At 60.4% G+C, this 25,646-nt stretch overlaps 1 protein-coding gene across 1 annotated transcript; it reads right to left on the bottom strand.

Moving 5' to 3' along the window:
* Positions 1–14,610: 14,610 nt before the first annotated feature.
* NDST1 (N-deacetylase and N-sulfotransferase 1) lies at positions 14,611–23,509 on the bottom strand. The gene is made up of 14 exons (XM_009481334.2): positions 23,000–23,509; positions 21,889–22,371; positions 21,575–21,662; positions 21,192–21,346; positions 20,069–20,254; positions 19,604–19,732; positions 19,245–19,427; positions 18,915–19,011; positions 18,637–18,760; positions 17,950–18,124; positions 17,544–17,714; positions 15,851–15,960; positions 14,841–14,943; positions 14,611–14,730 (listed from the first exon to the last, which is right to left on the bottom strand). Exons 1-14 carry the CDS (start codon positions 23,507–23,509, stop codon positions 14,611–14,613), a joined length of 2,634 nt encoding a protein of 877 aa, XP_009479609.2.
* Between the last annotated feature and the right edge of the window lie 2,137 nt (positions 23,510–25,646).

Below are 25,646 nucleotides of genomic sequence, written 5' to 3'. Positions count from 1 at the left end.
GAACAGGGTGACACCACTTTTGCCAGCAGGGAAGGGACACCTCCAGGTCCCTCGCACAGAGGGTGGCTGGCACTGCTCCTGCAGATGCCACCTCAACGTGGGATGGGGACATCTGGGTCCCTGGCATTGCATCCCTCCCTTATTCCCATAGAAGAGATGTTAGCTTCGACCATCTGGGCAGGAGAAGACATCGGCTGGTGGCAAACCTCCAAGCGGGGTTTGAGACAGAGGGGACCGCCGATGTGCTCTGTTTTCCCCAGATTGGGTGGACCCTTCAGCACTGGGGCCCTTCAGTGGAGCCCACCCCCTGCCCTGGCACCCACAGGGGCTCCCGAAGCTGGTTCCCCTTCCCCAGCCCTGGTGCTTTCAGCCAGCCGGGGCAGGGGAAGGCGTCAGCCCAGCTTGGCCAGGGTGAAGGGACACGTTGTCCATCCCACGGACTGCAGCTCAGCCTGTCCCGGAGCCCCCCGCCCCGCGCTACGCGGGGTGCCTGGTAAATCGGTACTTTGTCCGGTGTTTATCCAGTCACACTCTAATTTGAAATAAAAAACGCAGCCAGTAAAAGGCCTTTATAGGTCTTCAGAGCTCATAAACCTGCAGCGCCGGCGGATGGGGGCCAGCTGATTGGGGGCCGCTAGGAAAATTTATTGCAGATTTTGGTAAGTTAAACATTACAGCTCTGTGAGCCCCAGGACTGGTTTGCTGAGCAGCTCCCAGCGGCAGGGATGGAACAAGGGATGCTTTATTGGAGGAGGGAAGGGGAGGGCTTGCAGGTCTCACCCAGACCCACAGTTAACATTAACCCGGTTTTAGACTGGCTCATTTTTAAGGCAAGGCAGGCTTTGCACAGGCTGGATCCAGAAGCCCTGGCACGAGGATGGATCCAGGCTGTATATCCTCTAGACACGGGGCTGCATCACCCCGGGATGCGGGCAGTCCTCACAAGCATCCCTGGGACCATGGCAAGCAGGACTGTGCCGGCACCTCCTCATGCCACGGTCTCTGGCTCGGTGGGCAACCTCACAGCGAGCTCTGCTGCGGGGCAGGAAGAGACGGGACGGGGCGGCCGAGATTGTCGTGGGAGTCAGGAGAATTTGGAGAGAATGAGAGGAAGTGGCTGGGGTGGGGAACGTGCGAGGGAAGGCGGGTAGCGGGAGGGAAGGCATTTTTTCCTTGCCAGTGTCTTGGCTGCTTCAGTGTGAACTGCTATAAATTTGCTCCTTATCTCTCAGGCCATTTAATGTTTTCGTGAAAAGAAAATAGTCTGCAGGAAAAAAAACCTGCTGATAAAATATCCCTTTGGCATTGGGAGGAATGTTAAACGTCTCTAATCGGCAGGGTCTGGGGCTTGGGGCGCTCCTGGGGCTGGCGGGGAGCTGGGAAGTTGTGGAGACGGGGGCAATGCCTGGAGCAGGCTGGCCCAGCACCCTCCTGGGGCGGGGGTGTCGGCACCTGCACTCCTGGGTGCCCTTTGCACTGTGAGAAGGGACGGGGAGAGCTGCGTGGGGGACGCGGTGGCTGGCGTGGGATAGCAGCGGCTGTAGCTGGGACGGCTCCAGCCACGCCGCCCGGCAGGTTCCGACACCTCACCAGGGACAAATTAAACCAAGTATTGCCAGAAAGAATAAAAAAAAAAAATGGGAATTCCGGGGGCTAAATTCCGTGGGAATAGGGATATGGATCCAAATCCTTCTTGGCTGCTGCCCAGAGACAGGCAGGGCAGGCAGGGGCACGGGCTGTGCCAGGGACCCACACGTGGCTTAGCACCTCCGGTACCCGCAGCCCTCGCCTGCACCCGTTACCCGTAGAGAGGTCAGGGTGGAGCCCCAAAAGCTCCGCACGGCTGGAAGCATCCTTCCTTGGGAGAGCTGGCCCCCAGACAAGCTGCTGTCTTTATTAACAGCTGCAAAAGTGAATCCTGCAGGACCTTCCCACTGCACAACTGTGTTGTCAAGCCAGGTCAGGCGCGGTGGCACGAATCACCCTTGGAGCATCCCCCCTGCCCCTGTGCTAACTGGGACTGGGATGAAGGGCTTGGGGGCACCAGCTCGTGGTCCCCGGGCATGAGCATCCCTTGCTGCAGGATCACGCACCGTTTGGTTGCATTCCTGTAATATTTGGGCACTGAGCTACGTCCATGAGGTTTCTTCTTTCCTCTGAAAATGCCAGGCAATGCGACTGCCATTGTCCCACACACTGGCGCATCCCTGGCCAGGAGCATCCCCGCAGCCCAGCTCCCCAAAGGCCATCCCCGCCTGGCAGCCCTGGGGTTGGCAGAGCTGCAGCATGGGGACACGTGAACCTCTGAGGCACAGCTTCACTCCCAGGCTGAAAAACAAACAAGCAAGCAAAAAATGTGACTGCAAAGGGGATTTTTCAGGGTGGGAAGGAATGGTTAGTGCTGATTTCCCCCCCCACTTTTTTCTTTCCCCTTTGGTAACGTTTCGTTTTATATTCCAAGAGATCAGAAAAGCCATTTCAAATGAAAAAATCAAACCCTTCTGTTTCAACACACTCCCCGGCCCAGCGTCCTCATGCACCAACACACCCACATAGCAGCTTTCCGCCCAAACACAGCCTCCGTCCAGCCGAGCCCGTTTCCAGGCAGTGCTTCTCCTTGGCCAGCCCCATACCTGAGCATCCCGCCTCCCCTGCCAGCCCTGCTCCCGCCCCCATCCCGCCATCCACATCCCCTCTCTGCAGGCAAACACATTTTCTTGCACATCCATCACATGGAAATAGGATGTGCATTTCAGTGCCAAAACACGCACAGATGGCTGCGCCAGCGACGCCTGTACGGCTCCACAGAGCTGCTTGTGTTTTGGTGGGTTGCACAGCTTGCTTTTGTGGGCAGGTTTTGGCTGTACCTGGCGTGGTGGGGAGGAGCCAGGAGCTGGCACTTGCCATCGACACCGACCTGCCGGAATTGGTGTCGTGCCAGGTCTCTCACTCTTTGCTTGAACATCTGCCTGTGCGCCCGCTCTCGCCTTTCCATGGGGCATTTTTGTGCCTTTCAGAGCCAAAAAAAATATATTTTGCAAAGCTGGGGGTTGTGCTTGGCTTGTGGAGTGGACTGGCAGCACCGCTGGCATCATGGTGGTATCATGGGATGAGGACGGTGGCCGTGCATCGGCCCCGGGCACCCAGCATCCTCCTGCTACCGGCTGTGGGCAACCTGGGGCTGGGGGCACGAGGGTCCCGAGGTCTTGCCCCTGCACAGCTCCCGGCGGCAGCTCCCCGGGGGCTCCGGCACAGCTCCGCCGCCGCCGCCGCCTCTTTTCCTGCCCTCTGGAAGAACCCCCCGTCCTGCCGCCGTCTGCCTCTGACGCAGGCGGCTTCATTTCCAGACGGGCCATGCTCCCCCCAAGCCAATGCCGAAAGAAAGCCCCTTTGTTCAGCTTGGCAAACGGGGCCCACGCCGCCGGCTGACCCCCCTGCCCCGCACCGACCTCCACCACCCAAAAACACAGTCCCCGCTGTCCCATGGGACAGGGCGTGCACGGGATGGGGACAGGGGCAGCCCCCAAAGCTGCCTCTTGGGTCAGGATCAGCGCCTGGGGACATTGGTATGGGTCGCAGAGGGTGCACGGGTATGGATCAGCTCTGTCCTGCCAGGAGGGACAGACAGATGGATGGAGGGATGCTCTACAATTAAATCTCTCATCTCATGGTTGTTTGAGATGAGCAAACCATCACTGGGAAATACCGGAGCTGCTGAGCTCTCCAGGGTTGGTCGGGGGAGCACGGACGGCGCTGAACAAGCTGCTGCTAATGAGAAGCAGGCGGAGAGCCCGGCATCACCCCCCTGGTCCCCTCTCACCTCTCAGGGTCAGCTTGTATTTTCTTAAGTCCTGATTGCCGAGAAATTGGAGGCTTGTGTGCCAGTGAGGTCTGGTTAGCTAACGGCTGGCCCGGGGCAGACAGCCCTGATGCTACGGAGCTGGGTTAAGCGCTCTGAAGCAAAGGGAGCCTGGCAGGAGCTGGATTTATGGTTTGGAAAGGGGGGGGCGGGCCTTGGCACCTCGCACCCAAGCTGAGCAGGGCACAGGACCCACAGGATGCTGCCTGTCCCCATCCCGCTCTGGCAGGAGCATCCCGGGTGCACCAGGTTGGGAACGGCAGCAGCCCATCTGATGGCACTCGTCCCGGTCCTGGTTTGCACGCGGGACAAGAGGAACGCTGAGCTGCCGAGCCAGGGAGGAAACAAGAAGAGAAAAATGCGATAAACAGCTGTAAAGCCCGGCCCTGGCTCTGCGCTGCTCCCGCTGTCGCGGGTCGGCCCCTCAGACTGTTTATGGAAAGCCCGGTTTGCCGAGAAATCCATCTCCCGTTTCCTGTTGATCGCTGGAAGCCAAGGTCCGCGCTCAGCCAAGGGCTGCCGCTGCCTGCCCACGTCTCAGTAACACAGAGGAAAGGCTGAGCCCAGGTCGGCTCTCCCGAGCGTCCCGGGGGACGGAGGGTAGCGGTCCCGAGGGGCTGGGAGCCACATCCCCCCGGGAGCAGATCAAAGCTCTCGGGTGAGGCAGGGCATCCCCAGCCCCTCTTGGACCCCCGGGCGGGGAGGGGTTGGGTGCTGTCCCCAGTGCTGCTGAGCACCGGGAGCTGCTGCAAGGGGGTGCAGGCGGGATGCTCGCACCCACCTGCAGAGATCCAGGGCCGGTAACATCCACCCGCTTCCAGCAACGACCCCTTCAGCCCTCAGTGCATGCAGGTGTTCAGCAAACGCTTCTGAGCCCCCCGGCTGGGGACAAGCCAGGGGCTTGCCCCTTTCGCCCCCTCCTTGCTTCTCCCTCCCTGTTCTGACCCCGCTTTCTGCCTAAATCAAGCCCCAGCGGGTGCAGAGGGAGCCCGCCGCTCTGCGTAAGCTCGCTCAAGGCCAACACCATTGTTGCTGAAGCCGTGCCGGGCGGGAGCGGAGCCAAGCGGGGATGGAGCTGCGGATGCCGCCGTCGACTGAGTCATCGGCCCGGAGGAGCCGAGCGAGGGAGAGCTGGGTGCTGACCTGAAATCCAGCCGATTTTTTTTCTCTGAATCAGGGCAAGGAGGAAGGGAAAAAAGCTGGGGGAAGGGGGAAGCACTGAGTGGGGCCAGGCTGCTCAAATCACGCCTCCTTCCAGTTGCTCCGGAGGGAGATGAGGATAAGGCAGCAGCCGAGGTGACAGAGAGACGTGATGGGGATGGTCACACCAGGGCCTGCAAGGAGAGGGAAGGGGCTGAAAGATGCTGGGGAGGAGCGTGCCCACGCTGTTGCTGCGGTGATCCAAATTAATGCTTGGAGGAGGAAAAGAAGTGGCGAGAGCTTCCCACACCCTCTGCCAGATCCCCTCCCTAGGCTGTGGTCCCCATCCGAGGCGGAGACAGGGATGTTCGCCCGGCACACGCCTCGTCCAGCCCTGAGCACGGGGCCAAACCCCCCCGGGATGGTCCCGTCCCAGCAACCCTGGGGATGGGCAGAGCTGGGGGGCGAGGGCAGAGCTGGTTCCTGCTGGCAGAGGAGGGGTGGCTGCACCCCAAAAGTCACCTCTGAGCAGTCAATCGGGTAAAATGATCCCAGCCCATGGCCAGCCAGGGCCGGCCCTGCAATAAGATAACCCCAAGGGCTCTCAGAGCGGGGCTGTCCGGGTGGGAAGCCCAGCCCTCCCTGTGCTGCCCCCTCCCCAAACCCCCAGCAGCAATCACCGTTGCAGGAAATCTGTCTCTAGCCCTTCCATGGGGCTTCACACACCCGCCAGCAACCCCGGCACCGGAGCCAGGGGAGGACACCCACCCCCAGACCCCCCAATCCCTGCCCCCCGCCTGCTCCCCATGAGCGGGGAGGGTCCGTCAGCCCGGCCGGGGAGCACGGCGGGACCGTCGCCCATGTGGTCGCCAGCTGCTTGGAAATCTTCCCCTGGCTCTGGGTCATAAGTACAGATTTTTATAATTATTAGCCTTGGTAATTTACCGTAAAATATTTATTCTGGCTCATTCTGAGGCGTTTGATTCGTGTTGGGTCCGTATGGCTTTTCTGGGGGCTGCACAGGGAGGCACATGGCTGCGCAGGGCTGGATGCTCCGCTCCCATCCTGTATAAATATCCCTGGGCTGTGTGTGGCCCAGGGAAGAGACCGCGCTGGCAGCCCGGAGCGGGGGTCCAGCTCGCCGCGCCGCTCCTCGCCACCTCCCCACTGCAACCCCCCCTGCAAAGGCCTCCATGCACCCATGGGTTGCACCCACCTTCACGTCGCAGGGCTCCCTCCCAGCCCACCCTGGCCGACGGGACCCCGTGCCCGCACCGGAGCGGTCCCCGAGGACAGCCTGCTCACCTGCACGGGGGGTGCGCAGCCGGGACCCCCCCACTGGGGACATTTGCTGCAAGAGCCAGCAGATCTCGGCTCCGGCAGTGATGGCACTGCACGCTCCGGCGTACCAGACAGAGCGGCGGCTGTGAATTCATGTCAAGGAGGAGCCCAGCAACTGCTCGCCCAGCGCTGCCAAAATAAGGGGGCAGCTGCTGTCCCCCCTTGCCCTTGCCAGGCTGGGAGCAGCAGGAGGTGCTGGGGCTGCACCGGCCGGCGAGCAGGCTGCAGGCAGGGGCAGCCCCACTTTCACCCTCCTTTTTGCTGAGTGGGGAGCCGGAGTGTTTTGGGAGCTGCGAGCAGCTGTGAGCTGGATGCCCGAGCCTCTCCCCGGCACAACATCTGGAGCGGGGCAAGGAGCCAGCCCGGCTTTTGTGGCTGCTGGCAGCGTTGTCCTCCCACTCGGCTCACTGGTCCCGCTGTGAGCCTCCATGGGCAGGACGGGGGTAGTAGGAGCATCTTCCCGGTGGCCCTGAGGATGGTGTGCTGCTGGGGAGTGTGTGTAGCAGTGGCATTGCACGTGGACAGGACCAGCTCGTTCCCTCTCTGCTGCGGGGTCTGGCTGTGGCACTGCACGGTGCCCGCGTGGCCACCAGCCCTGCGGGACATGGGGTAGGGGAGGATGGAGGCAATGCCTTGCATGGAAGCAATGGCAGGGAGAAAACATCCCGGCAAACCCAGGTGAGGGTGGGTGGGTGGAGGTGGCAGGGAAGGACGAGGAGCCGGAGGGTCCCCGGGGGTGGCTGCGGTGAGCCCGGCACGCTTGGGTGGCTGGTGGGGCCAGGCTGCTCATGCCCGGCTGCAGAGGAAGGGCTGGGAAGATGGGGGCTGAGGTGGGCTCTCTGCAGCGCTGAGTCCCCCATGCAAGGGGGGGAAGACGTCCCCGAGCACCCTTCCCCGCCTGCCCCGGTGCTGGGACCCATGTCGCGGCTCTCCAAGCCCCAGCGGCTCCGGCAGCAGCAGCTCTGTGGTGACCAGTGGTGAAACTCAACCCAGATGTGTGACAGCAGGAAACCCTTTAACATTTCCCTGCTCCGTACATAGAGCTGGAAAGCCCCTCTAGCAGCTTTGGCTCCTGAGTTTGTCCTCTCTCGCTCCCCAAGTGCCCTGCAAAGGAGCTGCAGACATTGTCCCAGGGAGGGACAAGGACAGGGACTCATTGGGGATGCTCTGGGCAGCTCCAAGGTCTTTGGGGAAGGCAGCATCCCTGCCTGGGGCCAGCGGGCAGGGGAAAGGCGAGCAGCCCATGGCAAGCAGCATCCCAAAAGCGAGCTTTGCACCAGCAAACAAACAGCGCTGAGTCCCTGCAGGGCTTAAAAAGAGGAGGGAAAGTATTAAAATGGTTAAAGCCTATATGTTATGTGCATTGAGTTACACCTCCACGGCAGTGCCAGCCCCTCAGTGGTGGGAACGTGCCGGTACCGGCATGATTTTTGTCGCTCCCTGAGCCCAGAGAAGTTACATCTGCATTTACATGGCTAGAAGCTGGGTTTGCTGAATGAAAAGCTGCCAGGACCGCTAGAGCCATCCGCATTTTGTCGCCCTTTGCACACCCTCAGCGCCTGGAGCGTCGTTTAATGCCTGCCTTTGCTCTTCTCCAGGGCTCAGCATCACCTCGCAGCCCTTCCTCACCCTAAAGCTTCCCTGAGCCTCCCGACCCGGCCTCGCTCCGCCTGCCTCCCAGCTGTCCCCTGCATTATTAAACCAGAACCACCTTATCAGCCCCTATCTTTTTCCACTGGTGCAAAACCCTCCTGGTTCTAGCTTTCCCAGCCGGCAGCACTTGCATTAGGAGCCAGAAGACATGGGGACACCCCTTCGGTGCCGACCCCGCTGGCTCTGGCTGCGAGAAAGCCACCGAGCACCGGGTCCCCGGGGAGTCCCGTTCTTTGGGGAGCTGGAGCTGCCCCCCAGTTCATCCCCACATGCCCCTGAGGCCCCTCTGTGGGGGGACAACCCCCCGCTTCCCTGCCCCGAGACCCCCGGGAAGTGGCCCCAGCTTCCCCTGGGCTCGCAGCCGCTCTGACACCTGGTTTTAATAAAACACGGCGCGGGAAGGGACAAAGGGGCCTTGCGGGAGGGATGCAGGACGGCGGGGGGGGGGGGCGGCAGGTGGGGAGTGAGGGGGGGCGTGGGGCTGGGATGAGGGGGATGCTGGCGGGGGGGGCATCAGCCCAGGAGCTTCGCAGGGCTAGAGGGGTCCGGCTCCCAGCAGAGCCCTGCGGGGTTAGAGCCCCGAGCTGCCCATCACCGCGTCTCCTCTTTAAAACAAATCCCACTCTCAGAACTGGATTAACTACAGCCACCAGAAAGCCAGGATTAATGGAAATTGGTTATAAGACAGTTTTCCCAGATGGAAGAAACATCTTTTTGTCATCTGTCCTTTGATATTTCAAGTCTATTTTGTATCTCCAGTGTTTTCTGATCTCGGCTGTGACATTTAAATGGGCGATTCGTATTTACAGTCTGAGGCGTTGTAAATATCTTATGTATAAATGTCTTCTAGCATACAGAAGATTTTCTATACATTTGTATCTTCAAAACAAGACCTATAAATGTACAACTTATACAAAAAGATTTCTATCTGTTTTGTGATTACAAAAAGGGTAGTTGAACATATAATAAAAATACATTGACATTTTTCAGACACCAGAATTTAGCATTATTTTATCGCAAAGTGTAAATACGTCACTTCAAAATCACGAGAGGCATTAGAAGAAATATTTTGCATGGCTCTTATTCAAGGACCTGGTGACTCGCACTGTTCCCCCCTGCCTAGGCATCGTCCCGCCCTCCCATTGCAGGTCCCGTGACAAGGATGCAGCGAGTGCCAGGGCTGGAGAGCCAAGGCCACGTCCCAGCAGCTGCAGGGGTCATGCAAAGGGACACGGCTCTCCGGGGCTGGCACGGCTGCTGTCCCCTCCCAGCACACAGCACTGCTGGGTAACACTGCATGGGGTCTCAGGAGGCTTTCGGCTGCCCCAGATCTGGCCTTCCACGAGGGTCCCATCATCCCAGCAGGAGCCTGACCACAGCCAGAGCCCCACCAGCAGCACCTCTGCCACCTCCCCATCCACGCGGGTCCCAGTGCGTTCCCACCTGCACCCCACCTCTGTGACAACGTGCCCTGGGAGGAGGTCCCCAGCCTGGAGGAAAGGGCTACGGAAGAAGGAGAAGCCATCGCCGCTTTCGCAATCCTGCTGCAGTGTGAAATATTTGCATCATCTGGTTTTAACCTCCAGCCATCTGGTCTGGGGATGCCTTTCCCGGGGGAGCAAGGGGCTCCTCCACAGTCAGTGCTGTTATTTATAGGGTGCAAACCCACCCTTGTTTCTCCCTGTGAGACAGCAGTTTCCATGCCCCTTCCCAACTCCCTCGCTAGGTTTTCAGAGCAGAGGTCTTGGACAGGTTCATGCTTGCTGGAATCGGCCCCTTTCATGTACCTCTTTGAAGGAGCAGAAATAGGAGGTCGTTAGCTTGGTGGGGAGGGTCACAGTGAAGTTTCCCCAACATAAAAATATGGTATAGACATTTTTTTCACTGAATAACTCTGATTTAATAAGTCTCATTTAAATCAAGCTTTAAATGTCAAGCTTCAGCAGACTGTAAAGGCTGGACACAGCAGGGAGCACTTGGAGGAGGAACCCATCCCACCCAAAAACTGCCAAGCACCCCCGCCTCCGCCCGTTTTGGGAAGCCAACACAGGAGATGGCTTTTGAGCCATCCAAGAGGTTTCTTTCCTTGTCCTACCACCCACTCTGCTCAGTAGATGATGGACGGTATGATGTCCCCCCGCGGGGGTTTGCACCCCACGTGTCCCCAGCACCCACATGGAGCCGGGGCACCGCTGGCAGCGGGGCAGGAGGAGCCGGCCAGGGCATGCATGCACCCCGACTGTCGGCACTGCCACCTCGTTCCTTGTCTGGACACGCCGTGAACCCCCTCTGCATCCTCTCCTTCCCAGGGCTGGGCAAGAAATGGGGGTTTTAAATCAAGCAAGGCTACAGAACTGGGAACTTCACTCTGGTCCCCTGTTTCTGGAGAGGGCTGTTAATGCCCACCCTGCCCTGGGCTGTGCCGTACGTGGCTCAGCTGTGGTCTCTAGTAGCAAATGGAGCTGCCAGGGGAGCGGGGCTCTGTAAATCATCTGCCCTTCCAGGCTTATAAACCCCCCCAGTGATCCTGGCAGGAACCCAGGAATCTCTCAGCTTTTCCCTCTTCCCTCAGCTCCCACGCCCCTAACCGATCTGATGGAGCTCTGGGAGCACAGCATTGCACCTCCAGCCCTCCTGCCAAAATCCCTGTCCCGGCGAGACCCTCGCGGCAGGCGGCACGGCAGCCGGCATAGCGGCTCAGACCTGGGCAGGAGCCGGCCCTCACGGACCCCCGGGCGCTCAGGGGCTCGGTGTCGGTGTGGTGCGGGTGGCTCTGCGTGGCTGCGGGGTGACGGGGCATCACGCGCCGGCTGCCTGGGGGAGCAGGACCACAGCCACCCCACGGCTCTGGGAGGCACCCGGGGGGAGGATCTGGGCCCTGTCCTGTGCAGCTCTTCTGGGAGCAGGGAGCAGGACCACAGGCCACCTGCATTCACCCAGCCCCATGCCTGGCCGGACAAGCCATGCCCTCCCGCTTCTGATATCCCCCCCTGCCTGCATCCCCCCCTGCCTGCATCCCTCCCTGCCTGCATCCCACCCTGCCCGCATCCCCCCCCGCCTGCATCCCTCCCTGCCTGCATCCCCCCCTGCCTGCATCCCTCCCTGCCTGCATCCCACCCTGCCCGCATCCCTCCTGGCTGCATCCGCCCCACCTGTATCCCACCCTGCCCGCATCCACCCTGCCCGCATCCCTCCCTGCCTGCATCCCCCCCTACCTGCATCCCCCCGCCTGCATCCGTCCCTGCCCGCATCCCCCCCCGCCTGCATCCCACCCTGCCCGCATCCTCCCTGCCCGCATCCCCCCCTGCCCGCCCGATGGGCTGTGGCACAGCCAGCATTGCCCAGCCCCACGCAAACAGCGGCCCGGGCACTGCCGGGCTCCAGGTCCCTCCTGCAGCGGGGATTCACTGGCACATCCCGAGGCAGCCAGGGAGGATGTGGGACGTGTTGGGGCAGGGACACGGGATGTGTCAGGCCGAGGATACGGGATGTGTCAAGGCACGGCTGCAGGATGAATCGAGGTGCAGAGAGCAGCCCCCGGGGCTGGACCCGACCCCGCGGCGGCTCGTTGCGGGCAGAATGCCAGCCTTCCCCACAGCCACCACCACAGCCCTGCTCTCCCCTCCTGCCCGCGGGCTGAGGCTGCGGAGGGCCTGGAGCGGCCTCAGGCTCAGCTCTGAGACCTCCGGGACCCCCAGGAGGGTGCTGCCTCCCACCTGCCTCCCCACACAGCCCCCGGCCCCCTGGGGGCTCAGAGCCGGGAAGGGGCTGCCTGGGGGTCTCCAGCAAGCATTTTTGTGGGATGGGGCCACAGCAGGGATGGCCCCAGGCAGCCCCCATCTGGGGAGGGGGAGCAGCCTAGGGGCACGGTGGGGTTTGAGCCCCAAGTGGGGACGCTGGCCAGGGTTCCCGCTCCCCCCTGGGCCATGCCAGCCACCACTGCCCAGCCCGTGGCCTTTGCCCAGCCCGGCACAGTTTTCACCAAGTTTGCACATTTTCGGCAGACGCAGAAGCTAGAAAACATCACTGGTGCCAAGGCGGGCCATGGGCGAGGGGGACAGAGCCTTCCTCCCCCTTGGCTCTCCTGCAGCCAGGGGAGGGTAGAACCCTCCTCATCCTCCCCGGGAAGCCCAGGGCTGAGCATAGGGCTGAGCTGTGCTCCTGGCCCCATTAATTAACAAGCAATTAACTCGGGGCCAAGCTGGGCAGCAGCTGGTCCCACCTGGGCAGCTCGGCTGAGCCAGGGCGGGTTGCACATCACCAGGGCAGCCCCTGGATGGGGATGATGAGGGCTGGGGCCCAGCCCCGGGCACAGCCTCACCGCTCCCTCCTGGGTTTGGGGACACCGGGAAGTGAACCACGGGGTAACAGTGTAGGGTGCATGGCCTGGCTTTGCTCCAGCATGGCCAAAAATTAAAAGCCTCCTTGTCCAGGCTGGCAGCCTCGGGGGTGTGGGCAGGCAGGCAGGCAGCTCCAGGGGTGCAGGCAGGCAGGCAGCCCGCGGCTCTCCCCTCGCAGCCCCCCTCTCCTCCGTCCGGCGGCTCCTGCGGCACCACACATCGTTTGTCACTCCGACAGGTTCAAACAAACCCGGCTGGGATTAATTAGGCTCCGTCTTCGTTTCCTCCAGCGCTTCGCAGGGGCCGGGCTGCAGAAGGCGGTGGGGAGGCGGCAGACGGGTGGGCAGGCTCTGGCAGGCAGGGACTGGCTAATCAGGCAGGGGGGGAGAAGGGAAGCGGGGATCCCCCCGGCCCCCCCCCTGCAAATCCCTGCCCCAGTGCTAACGCAGTCGGTGCTGGATGCTGTCCCTGCTGGCTGCGGCCCCATGCTGGGAACAGGAGGCTGCGGGCGGCTGCACAGCGCGTCCGGATCCAGGACTAGATGGCTGCTGCCACCTCGTGCACGGAGGGCTGCTCCCATGCACACCCTCTGCCTCCCCAAACCCCTGCAAAAGATGGGCCCAAAAGTCCCTGGAGGCAGATGGGACCCCCCCGGATGAGGGCTGGATCCTGCCAGCGAGGAGAAAAACAGGCAAAAACCAGCAAGTAAAACCAGAGCCCCCCCGATTTATTAGCAGTTGATTCAACCAGGACCTTACAGCAGCGCCCGGGAGCCTCTCCCAACACAACCCCCCGGAGGGGCAGAGGGAGGTGCAGCCCCCCACGGCCCCACGCAAGGGTACAGGGGCTCCTGCAAAAACAACCGGGTGGGAACCCTGGCTGCCAGCGGGACCCCTCCGTCACCCGGGCTGGAACACCGCGTCCCCCCCACCACTGCCCTGTCCCCACTCTGGAGGCAAGGGCGGCATTCCGGGTACCGCGTCCACCTCTGGCAGCAACCGCTGCCATCCCGCATCCTGCAGAGCGGCTCCATCCAAGGGGAAATTTAGGCCCTTAGCCTGGTAAACCCGTGAGAGCTTGGTCTCGTTTGCCAACCCTGGCAGCAAAACCCAGGGGACAGGACGGGGCGCGGGAGAGGCAGAGCCGGGGCTGCGGCTCTGTACAGCACCACCGGTATAAAGACACGGCTGCGGCTGGGAAACAGCCCCCCGTTTCCCCACGGACCTTCGTCCACGTCATGTGTAACAACCAGAGACCATGTAAAACCTTCAGGGTTTAGGTACAAATTCTGGCACCGAAGAAAAACAACCCCCCTGCAAAATGAGAACCAAACGAACCCTCCCCCCTCCCCACACCCCAACATTATTAAAATACTTTCGCTTTTAATATTCAAGAGGTTTGAAGTTCTCAGCATCCTTCCAATTGCCGTTATCCCAACGTCTGCCCTGTCCCCAGGGGCCGGCTCCCCTCCGTGCCGGGGGACACCAGGCGCCGCTCGGCTTTACCACAGGAAACACCACGCGTGTACAAGATCGCAAGGGGGGATTTGGGGGGGACGGCAGCGTGCCGGGGAGCGCGCCAGGGCCAGCATGCCGGGGCCAGCACGCCGGCCCCTTCTCCTGCTCGGCCACAGTCCCACCACGCTGCCCACGGAGGGGAAGAAGAGGTTGAGGAGCTTGAAAACGAACGGAGATGACAAAAGAAATCGTGCCCGTCTTTGAAAGAAAAATCTGCCTTGTTCGCAGCTTTTCCATGTAGGTGTCAGGGGAATCTTGCAAATTCTCCTGCTTCCTGCCGCGGGGCCGATGGCAGGAGCGCATCTGGATCCCTCTGTGCTTTGGGTCTCCACCAGCTCCATTCCTCTGCTCCAGCTCAGCAAAGTCACCTCCAGCTTGTCCAGAGTGGCTCCTCCACCCTCGGAGCAGGAGGTGAGGGATGGCTCTGCTGCTGCCCTCAGGCCCAGGGGAGTCAGGGCCCATTTTGGGCAGAGGAAGGGGGAATTTGTGCCACCTCCCCACGTCGGAGCGGGGTGGGAAGGGACCTCACCAACAGGAATTAAAAAGGAAAAATAAAACGAAAGAGAAACGGGTGTGGGGTAGGTGGAGAGGTGGCAGCACAGGGACCGCAGAGCCAGGCCGCCGCTCGGGCAGCCTCCGGCACAGCCGTCCGCTCCTGGGGGTCCCCTCCAAGGCGGCGGCCAGGTATTGCTGAGGAAGGTCCCGCCGGGCGCGGGGATCGGCCCCGCTCAGGTATTGCTGGGCGGGCAGCGGGCGGCAGCTACCTGGTGCTCTGCAGCTCCTCCCGCAGCCAGGTGGGCAGCGTCTGCCCCATTTTGTACAGGAGCTTGGAGAGCTCTATGTTATGGTCCCTGTAATAGTCCCGCAGGAAGGCGCGCGACTGCAACAGAACAGAGAAGAGGGTTAGGTGGACCAGCCCTGAGCCCACCACCCCGGCACGGCCCCCTGGCCCCGCTCGGGACTGCCCCAGGAGGCTTTCTGCATACTCACATCTGAATCCATCTCGGGGTACTTCCTCCCTTTGCTCTTTCCCAAGCATTTCGTTTTCCCTCCATCCAGAAGCTGACACCAGAACCCTTTCTTTGGATCAAACCTGTGAACCGACAGCTCTTCCTCACCCCTCTCGCTCCCCCACGCCTGCCGCAGGCAAGCACGCTGCCCGACAGCCCTGCTGCTGCCCAGCCCTGCATGGAAGCTGCTCTCCACCTCTTTTTAATTCGCAGCCCAGCTAACATCTCGTTATCGTCCCCCTTGTACAACAAGTTCCCCACACAGCCACACAGTCAGCGGCCTGCCAAGGTTCATTCATCACTGCATCGCCCTGCTGTGACGGAGCATGGGGGTCTACGTGGGTTTAATTATTATTTTCTGTGGCAGCTTTGGGCCTGGATGCTCTCAGGAGCCCCACGACACCTGGGTGCAGACCCAGAGCGGCCAAGTATACAGGCAAGCCCAGGGCAGAGGTAAATTATTGTTTTTCTAGGAGCTCTGGAGGCCCCTGCTTCCCATGGTGGGCTTTCATGTCTGGAAGGCTGAGAGCGGGGTGGCACCTGCAGAGGAGCAACATGGCCAGCAGCAAGAGCTGCTCTCTGCAGTGCATGCACAAGGAGCCGGGGTGCTGGGGCTCAACACTATCACAAATGGCATGAATGCACCCCTGAACTCCGCTCCAGGAGCCCAGAGCTGCTCCTGGGCTGCCTGGGGTGACACCACCATCCCCACCATGGTGCCTGGATAAGCACAGCAAAGCGAGGTGCTTGTTGAACGTTATTTCTGACTGCAGCTACCCCAGTGCAGGTCACAGCAATGAGGAGCTGCTGTGAAAGCTCAGGTGAGGAGCCTCGGGTGAAACCCTGATCTCATCAAAACCAGCAGCAGCTCTGGGGCGAGCCCCAGGGCTGGGGGCTGTCCCAGGACAGTGCTGGGTGTCCCCAGGGGCACCCCGCTGCACTGGGAGCAAGGGCAGGTCAGAGGGAGGAGAAGCTCAGGGAAGGACTCACGCCAGGGTCTTGTGGTAATCGATGAAGTTGGTCACGCCGAGGAATTTCTGGACCGTCTCCATCACTTTGGCGGGTTCCGTTCGGAGCAGCTTGCCGTCCAGGACCAGGATCTGCAAGGAGCAAGGCAGGGCGGTGAGGTGCCGCTGGCTCCCAGCCCTGCTCTCCTGGGGCACACCACCACCTTCACCGCACCTTTTGCCATCTTGGAGCCAAATTTGCCACCAGCCTGTGCAGGGTCCCATTTTGAATGCTAACATGCCCCATAATGTGTTCACTTACACTGGGTGTTGGGAAATTAAATGCAAATAAAAGCCAGGATCAGGATCCATCCAGGGCAACATCAGAGCTTCGGCTCAGGGCCGCGCAACCCACAGCCAGCCAGGATTGCATTACAGCAATTATGCCAGAAGCAGACAACTAATAGACTTTATAAGGTTAAACGGCAGTAGAAAAATCATTCAGGGACTGAGCCCATACACTGCCAGCAGCGCTCCACAGTGCGGGTCACAGCAGGGCTGGCACCCAGCCATCGTTTCCCCTGCAGGCAGCTCCAACCACGGGCAGCTTTGCCCGCTATTTTTGTCCTGCTTCGATGCCGCGGTGACAGCAGACAGGGAAGCCCTGCGGGGGTCTGTGGCTGAGAGTCGTGGGCAAGCAGTGGGTGCCCCTGCAGAGCCACCCACAGTCCTCCACCCCACGGCCCCCTTTCAACCCTTCTTTGCCAGAAGACCAGCAGAAGGACCTACCTGCCCAGGAGCGGCACAAGGACTTTGTGCTTCGTCCATAGATTCATAGAATTGTTTGGGTTGGAAAAGACCTTTAAGATCACCCAGTCCAACCATTAACCTAACACTACCAAGTCCACCACTAAACCAATTAAGGGTACAGTAGTAATTTCATGTTTCCTGGCTTGGTGGCTGGATCATTTATAATGAAAGTAAAAACTAGGAATCATTAAGGTTGGAAAGGACCTCTAAGGTCATCAGTCCAACCATCAACCCAACACCACCATGCCCACTAAACCATGTCCCAAAGTGCCACATCTACCTGTTTTTTGAACACTTCCAGGGATGGTGACTCCACCACCTCTCTGGGCAGCCTGTCCCAATGCTTGACCACCCTTTCCGTGAAGGAATTTTTCCTATTATCCAATCTAAACCTCCCCTGATGCAGCTTGAGCCCATGTCCTCTCATCCTATCACTAACTACTCGGGAGAAGAGCCCAACACCCACCTCACTACAGCCTCCTTTCAGGTAGTTGTAGAGAGCGATAAGGTCTCCCCTCAGCCTCCTCTTCTCCAGGCTAAACAATCCCAGTTCCCTCAGCCGCTCCTCATAAGACTTGCTCTCCAGACCCTTCACGAGCTTTGTTGCCCTTCTCTGGACACGCTCCAGCACCTCAATGTCCTTCTTGTACTGAGGGGCCCAGAACTGGACACAGTATTTGAGGTGTGGCCATCAACAACCTCACAGTACAGGGGTTTCCTTCTTGCATAATATCTGCCCTGTGCACCTTTCCCAAGTACTTTTACTCTTCTCTCCGTGGTTATTAAGGTATAAGAAACGCAGCTCCCACAGGAGCACCCTCGCAGCTGACTTGGGACCCAAGCTCTCTTCCCTGTGCATTCTTGCTTGGGCGAGGGGGGCTCCCCAGGGTGCTGCCACCGTAGGAGTGGGGTGCTCATATCCCTACCTGGTTGGCATGGTAGCTGTTCAGCCAGCGCTCGATGTGGGTAGCGTACCAGCCCGGCACCAGGCAGCGGTTCTGCAGGGTCCGGAGCTTCGGAGCAGCCTCGGGTCCTGCTGTGATCACCTCGTGGAAGGTGTATTTCAGGGCAACTGGGTCATCGTGAGCTCGCTGGTGCTGTCGGGCATGAGCAAGGCAGGTTTATTTGCAGGGCAACCCAAATCCTGGGCTGCCCACAAGGCACCATGGCTCCCAGGCCACCACGCCATGTCCTCACACATCTTGTTCAGCCAAAAAGTGCAGCGCCCGCAGCCACCCCACTACGCAAACCAAGCTGACAGAGGACGCCCCTGGCCCACTGCCCCACGGGGCTGCCCAAGCCAGGGGAGAGGCAGAGGCGGGCAGAGCTCACCTGATACCAGGAGTAGGCTCGATCTGCAGGGTTGATGAGGATGGTGATGACTTTGGCCTTGGAGAGCAGGGCCGCAGCTCGCCGGGGAGCCACTTCTGAGTCAAAGTAGTTGGCACTTTTCTCGAAGTAGAAGTCGGAGGTGGTGTTGGAAGGGATGGGGAAGAACTCCATGTACCTGGGGGAGGCACAGCGTGAGGCAGGTGGACGGGCACCATGAGATGTTCCCAGAACTCCCCTTTCCAGGTGACATCTCAGACACTCTGTACCATGCACTAATCCTGCAGGGTCCCTCCAGGTCTGACACACAGCCTGTGGCTCCACAATTCCCTCCAGCTATTTTGGAGGGCCAGGCCTCACCAGATACCCCACACAGACCCCAAAACCAGGGGGGTAGCAGATGCACACACATGCACCCAGCTTCTGCCGAGGGCATTTTTCAGTCCTGGCAAGTGGCCTTTGCCTTCAGGACGACATCGCGGGGATAAAACATGGCAGTGTGATGGCCTGAAGGCAGTGCATGAGCAAAGGGCAGAGCCTGTGCAAGATTCATCCCGCCTTGCAGCACCCAGGTACCCTCCACTGAGAGCCTGGCGGCTGTGAGGCTGATGGAAAACCCCGCGGCACCGCTGCTCCTGTTCCCGAAGGAACTGGTGCTCCCAGCTCAGCCCCTGCGGCGGGGAGACCTACCAGTCGATGCCCTTGTGATAGTTGTGTCCGTTGAAAAACTGTATCTCCTCAAAGGTCTCTGAGCTGGGGTAGTTGCTGCTCAGGTCCGGGTGCATCCCCAAGAAGAGATAAAGGGCAGTCGTTCCTTCGGATAGACAGAAAGCGAGAGCTGAATTGGGCCAAACCTCCCTCCGAGCTCTGCTTCAAGACAGGAGGGCTGAGAGAGGCTCTCTGGGGGTGCACGCGGGACCTGGCAAGCCTCCCAGCATGCTCATGGCACTGAGGGTGAAGGGAAGCACCTGTTTTTTGAGGCCCGATGATGAGAAGCTTTGGGAATCGGTCACAGGTCTTTTCTTTGGACCAAATGTCTTTGTGACGCTTGTCTTCACAGGGATCCTGAAATACAGCAGGGGAGGATTAGAGACAGGGCAGCCTGTAAGGGACCGCGCACCACTGCTCAGCCCCCTCCAGCCCGAGCAGACGCACATGGAGGCCACACTGCTCAGCGGGCAGAGCAAAGACTGGGGTTATTTCCAGCTCTATGGGGCAAACTCCTTCCTGGCACCGCCCACATTACCACAAAGAGGCGAAACACCTCCTATTCCCCCCATTCCAGGCACAAGGGGTACCTGCCACAGTGGGTCCTTCTCCTCGGAGAAGATCTGAAAGTATTTCTGTGCCAGCTGCACGGGCGGCAGCGTCTGCAGCTTCAAGTTGGTCCAGGAGTTGAGGAAGCGGACCAGGTGCTTGAAGGTGTACAAGCCCAGGCGGTCGTTACCATAATTGGACAGATGGGTCATGAAGATGCTGATCTGAAGCAGAGAGGACAGAGCAGGGGTTAGCAGAGCCTCACCCAGCAGCCATCCCATGCAAACAGCTCCCACCCTGGCCGAGGATGTTGGGGAGATTGCCCAGAGTGGCACTGGGGGATGGCTCTGCAAGAGACACCTGTCCGTCTGTCCCTGGGCAGCCGGAGGGCAGTACTCACGGGGTTGAGGAGCACAGTCAGGAACAGTTCACCCCCATTGATGATTTTGTCCAGCTCACTGGAGCCACCGGGGTACTCATTGTAGAAGATGGTGTGTGTGAAGAGGCCGCAGGTTTGCCGGGGGAGTACCTGAGGCAGGAGAAAGACATGGATGGAGCACCCAGGGCTGGGTCCCCTTCCTCCTCCCAAACAAAAAGGGGGTCCTCAACCCCTCAGAGCTCAGGATTGGCTCCACTACCTCTCACCACCTTTGACTTGAATCCTGATGCCCACAAGGGATGGAGGTGGACAGATGGAGAAGCCAAAAATTGTCCTCACATGAGCTTCCCCCATGCAGGATGAGCAGAGGGCAACAGCCCCCTCAAACTGAAGCATCTGAGCTGCCCAGAAACCACCCGCCGAGGTCCTGGGTTTTGGTGGGGAGGCAGAGGAGAGAAACACCAGAGATAAAGCCTGGCCACCTACCATGATGCCATTATGGATGAAGCCACGGCGATAGCGAGCAGGTTTCAGGTGGGGGTACTCCTCTGTGCTCGTCACTTTGATTGACCAGACCTGCTTCCAAGCTTCGTACAACTGCACGTGCACAGGGTAGACGCCCGAGTGGTGGGGGGCCACGGCGTACCCCATGTCAGTGGGGATGCCATGCTCCTGCAGAGAAGAGAGCAGGGAGACCATGGAGACCCCAAAACCACAACGTCCCAAACCAATCTCTCCCCAGGGGACTGCCCATTCCCAACTACACAAATAGTCAGTTCGTGCCTCTGGAGAGCAACCAGGGCAGGGTTGTGCCTGCACATCCTCTCCTAACCAGGGCTGTCTCCATGAAAGGGAGCCCAGCAGCAGACATGCTGGGTGGACGCTCGCTCCTCTGCTTCACGTGGACCATCCTCACCCCCGCCATTTCTGCTGTCACCAACAAAACAACAGCAGCAAAGCTTTTCTGTGGAGAACGAGGAGATACATCTACACAGGACTGTCAATTGGTTTATATCAGTAGATATAAAACAGCCTGGAAATTCGGAGCTGGACAACTGCCCATCCCAAGTAGGGACGGTCCAGTCTCTCTCTAATTAAGTACCTCTAATTATCAGACAATGAATTCAAGTTAGCCTGAAGATCCCTCTCTTAGGCCATAGGACTGAATTATTATCACTGGGTCTGGCTTTACTGGGTTGGATTCAAGACAGCTGTGAACAAACCAGTCGATCAGAGCATGATCTGGTCTCAATGCTGGCTTTATCCAGGGCAGATAAAGGATGGTCCAAGAGGATGGACAACCCCTTACCAAGCTGAAGGTCAGAGCCTGCCTTTATACACCAAACATGTCCCCGACAGCTCGGCCTGCAGAGGGAGTTTCCATCAGCAGGAGCCTCCCGGCACATGGCCACCGCTCCAGGATCCTGCATCATCGCCCAGCACACCATCCACCCACGCCGGGCTGAGCACGCAACCCTAGGCTCAGCTGTCGTGTATGGATGATGTCTCCCCTTCAACAGGCAACCCAGGCAGCTTGCTGCCTCTTTGCCCCCCTTCTCCCATATCCTCCCCTCACCACAAGCACCCCCACCGGCGGCATCTTACTCACGACAGCGAATTTCTTGTTTAATGTCATCTGCTCAGCGAGAACCGACTGGTTGTGGAAGAGGTGAGGCTGCATGTGGCTCCACATGTGGGGGAACCACCAGAACTCCCTCACATAGGACAGCAGCAGGTCGTCGCCTTCATCCTCAGCATCGGTACCTGCGGGCATGATGCTTGCTGTCACCGCCAGGCACACAGAGCCACGCGTGAGCAGCTGGGGCAGAGGGAGGGGGAGCCCCTCTCAGTGACCGGGTGATGGGGGGCAGTGGGGTGGGATGCCCGAGGACCCTCCTGCAGCCCCAACTTCAGCCTCTTTGAGCACTGGTTTGTGGCTCAACACCAGCTGTATGGCACCAACAGGCAAAGCAACACCCTTGCCCTCCTCACCCGTGTGGAAGAATTTCCCTGAGTATCCCAAGTTGAAGGTGAAGTTCGGGATGTGGGTGCGCAGCTCGTTCTGTGTGTCGAATAGTGCCTGGGAGGGGAGGAGAGAAAGCAAGATGTCCTCAGCACGCGGCCACAGGGATGGCTGCCACACCAAGGCGAGGACCCGTGTCCCCAGGAGCTTCGCAGAGGGGCTCCCATGGGGCCAGGGGATGCTCTGGGGGCAGGAAAGCTCATCCCTGGAGCATCCCAGAGCAGGCACAAGCACCCAGCCCCACACATCCCCTGCCCACACAATCAGGACATCACAGCCGCACCTTGACATCTTCCACTTTCATGCGCGTGCCCTCCTTGCCCACAAAGATGTCGTCGATGTCCACCAGGATGTAGCGGTCAAGGGGCAGGGAGAGCCTCTTGCCTGTCAGGAATGAGACAGAGTCCACGAAGACGAGCTTGTGCAACCAGAAGTTGAGGTTGTTGCCAAAAAGCACCCTCTGGATGCCATCGTGGAGGCCCAGGTCCTGCATCACAGTAGTGTGGAGCGCCGCGTCCACGCTCATGTGCGGGATGGACTCCGCCGACTTGGTCTTGGCCAGGAGGACTGGCTCATAGGTGGAGTGGTTGGACTGGAAGACGGTCCAGTCCTCCCCCGGGAGCACGCCCTTCTCCACCTCGCTGGGGCGTGTGATGTATAGCAGGGGCGACTTGGGGTTGATGCTGCAGTCCTTCAGCGCCAGGTTGGAGTGGAGGAAGAGGGGGAAGCCCTTCAGCTGGGCGCTCAGCAGGCTGTTCTCGTTGGCCTGCACAGGGAGAGACAGGAGCTGGAGGAGACAGGATGCCGAGGACGGAGGCGTTGAAAGACACACCAAGTACCCAGCCTGGCTGTGCAGGCAGGGGCTCACCGGGGCACCAATGGCCATGGCGAGGGGTTAGGCAGCACACCACCCCCGGAGATCCAGGTGTTGGGTCCCCCCGCTTCCTCTCCTGAGCATGGGGCAGCCTCGTCCCCCTTGCACACCCAATACTGCTCACATACAACGTTGCAAAGGCCCTGCGCTGTGAGCCCTGGGCAGGAGAAGGGCAGGGGGCTGCCAAGCAAAATACCTGCTCATGCTTTTGCTGAACCCCAGCAAGGGTCAATACTGGGAAACAGGATGATAAAAGCAACCGGACTGGTCCCAGAGGTGTGTTTTTACCCCCAAAACACCCAGGAGCCACACAGCCCTTCCATGGGGAGGGGGCTAAGATGGTGCCATCTGTGAGAAGCCTGCACCCCATGCTAGGCTGAGGACCGGCTCCACACCAGCTCGGGCTGCTTGCAGAAAGCAAGGGCAGGGCACAGCCCCTGCAGAGCACCGGGACCCCAGAGCCCCCCGCTCACCCCTGGCCTGGCCACAGGGCCTTGGTTCGCCCCACACACCCCCTTACCTTGAAGAAGCCGATGATGCCCACACCGTACTCCACGCAGTACTTGTCCAGCAGCTCCCGGTTCCAGGCATCCAGGTTGACGTACTTGAGGATGTTCTCGTAGATGATGAGGGCAAAGCGTCCCCGGTCCTTGTCAGTCAGCGTGGGCATGTCCCCCTTCCCTGGGGCGATCTCTGTCCTGTATTTGAAGCGACTCGACTCCAAAATGGCCACGATCTCCTGGCCCAGCTGGGAGTAGAGGCTCTCCACGAAGACGAGCACCAAGGGGTCCGTGCGGGAGGAATCGGCCACCTTGAGGGTCTTCAGCGGCAGCAAGCGGGAAGGGGCAACCTTGGGCTCGTCGCAGTCTGGCCCCGCCACATCCCCAGAGGGCTCCAAGCCCCTTTTCCACCCATATAAATAATACGCAGAGACGAAAACACTGAGCAGGCAGAAGGCGAAGAGCAGGAGCAACACCACCTGCGGAGAGAGCTGCCGGATACCCCGCCGGGCCCTGGCCAGCACAGTCATCCTTGCATCCGCGGGGCGAGGTGGGGCCCCTCTCCCCTGCCCGCCCCCTCCCCTCGCGAGCCCCGGGGAGGGGAAGAAGCAACCAACCAATCAAAAAAAATAGGTAAAATAAAACTGAATGCTACTAATAAATTAAAATACTAGCAGGCCGCCTGTGCAGGCTCTCTCCCCTCCAGCAGTCCGGCGTCCCTCGCTGTCCGCTTCATGTCACCATGGCAGACGCACCGAGAGTCCCCTTGCCGAGCTGAAATCCCCGCGGTGGTGGCAGCAGCAGCGGCAGCCCCGTGGCCTCAGCGGGGCGAGGGGGCGGCGGGCGGCCTCGGCGCGGCTCGCGGCGGGCACACGGGCATGGCGGCTCCCTGGGGCGCCCCGGTCCCCCGGCTCCGCGCGGTGCCCTGCGAGACAGAGAGACAGGATGAGTAAGCAGGGCCAGAGTTGGTACCAATGCTGCCGCTTTTATTTACGCCAGCGCGGCGGCCCTGGCAGATCCCTCGGCAAGCTCGCCGGCGTGCCAGGGCTTGCCGCGAGCTCCTGATGGCGCCGGGGCGGGAGCGCGGTACGCACGTGTGCAGTGGGACCCCGGCTGCGGTGCGTGCCCGGGGCACGGCAGCACCACCGGGGTGCAAATGGGGGGAACCCCCGGCCCCCCACGAGTCCCCATCGCACCAAGCAGCCGGAGAAGCAGCCCCGCTCCTCCTGTTTGCCAGGCACCCAGCGGGAGCCAGGCTGTGGTGAGGAGGACAGGGGTGCGGGGGGTCCAAGCCCCCATTGCCCAGCCCGGCTGGCAGGGAGGGCCGCGGGCAGCCAGCCAGGCAGGCAGCACGAGGCCGAGCCGGGAGCCGCCAGCCAAGGTCACTGAGACAGGCACGCGGGAGTGTCCACGTGGAGCCAAAGGGACCTTGGGAATATTTTTCCCTTCCCTGTGAAAAGCCCGTTTAAAAAAAGAAAAGAAAGAAAAAAATAGGATGGGCACCGCTTGCTGGGAGGTGAAGCCACCCTGGGTGGGGACACTGATAGGGCCAGTGTGTTTAAAGAAAAAAATAAAAGTGGTGGCACGGTGGCTTGCAGCACCATCCCCAAACCCACCGCCAGTGCGAGGGACAAGGGCAGAGCTCCCCGCTCCTCCCCACTGGCATCGCGGCCGAGCGCCCACCCTACAGACACCAGCCGGGCACGTAACAGGATTAAATGTGGCCGGCTGAAGAGTACCATGGATTACAGGCTGGGGCTTGGCAGAGTAATCCTGTCATCCCTGCCCTTCCTTGCAGCGAGTCCCAGGCTCCACTTCCCAACCCCGACGGCACAGCACTGCTTCGCCCAGGCCCCCATGGATGCCACCGGCTGCCAGCCTCCATCACCGTCTCCGCCACCCACCAGCAACACCTGCTGCCAGCTGTGCCGGGCATGGCAAGCACCTGGGTTTGTTGATTTGTAATTTATCTTTGTGCATGTGGATGATCTCCAGGCAGGATGAGGAGAGGATGTTCCTTGGCCCCCGCAGGTGTGCTCTGCCCCAGCTCCCTCCTTCCTCCCCTCCGGCGGGGATGGACCTTCAACATCCCCAGGAGAACACCCCGCCAGGGTTTTGGGGCAGGGCACTTCTCCAGGTCCAAAAGGAGAAGCACACAGGGATGTTGGTTTTAGGGATGTGCCCATGCAGAGGGAGGCTCCCCTGCCCAGGTACCATCCCTAGGGATGTGGAGAGCCAGGACCACATTATCAAGCATCCCAGCCACGCCATCCCATTCCCTATCCATTTGTCTCATCTTTTAGGAGCGGTGGGTGCTGGCAGCCACGTTCCCATGATGATGGGTGGGCAAGTGACAGCCAGTGGGTCCATCCTCCCACCACCTGCCACGAGACAGGACAGACAGCAACAGGGCTCCGTGCCCACATCACCTGCCATTTCCAAGGGGGCTTCATTAGTCCATCCTCTTCAAAGAGCTTTTAATGACCAGGCTTTGGAGACAGCATCTCTGGGCAGTCGCTGGCTGACTCTCCCCAGGGAGGGAGGCTGCCACGTCAAAGCCCAAAGGCAACGCCTGCCCGGGCAAGGGGCCAGCACCGGACCCCCGGCACAGCCAGGTGTGAGCCAGGACCGGAGCAGGCAGCATCCCGCTCCAAGAACCCGCCAAGG

This window comes from Pelecanus crispus, chromosome 8, assembly GCF_030463565.1.
Source record: "Pelecanus crispus isolate bPelCri1 chromosome 8, bPelCri1.pri, whole genome shotgun sequence".
Lineage (NCBI taxonomy): Eukaryota > Metazoa > Chordata > Aves > Pelecaniformes > Pelecanidae > Pelecanus > Pelecanus crispus.
This window is presented reverse-complemented; position numbering and strand designations above follow the sequence as displayed.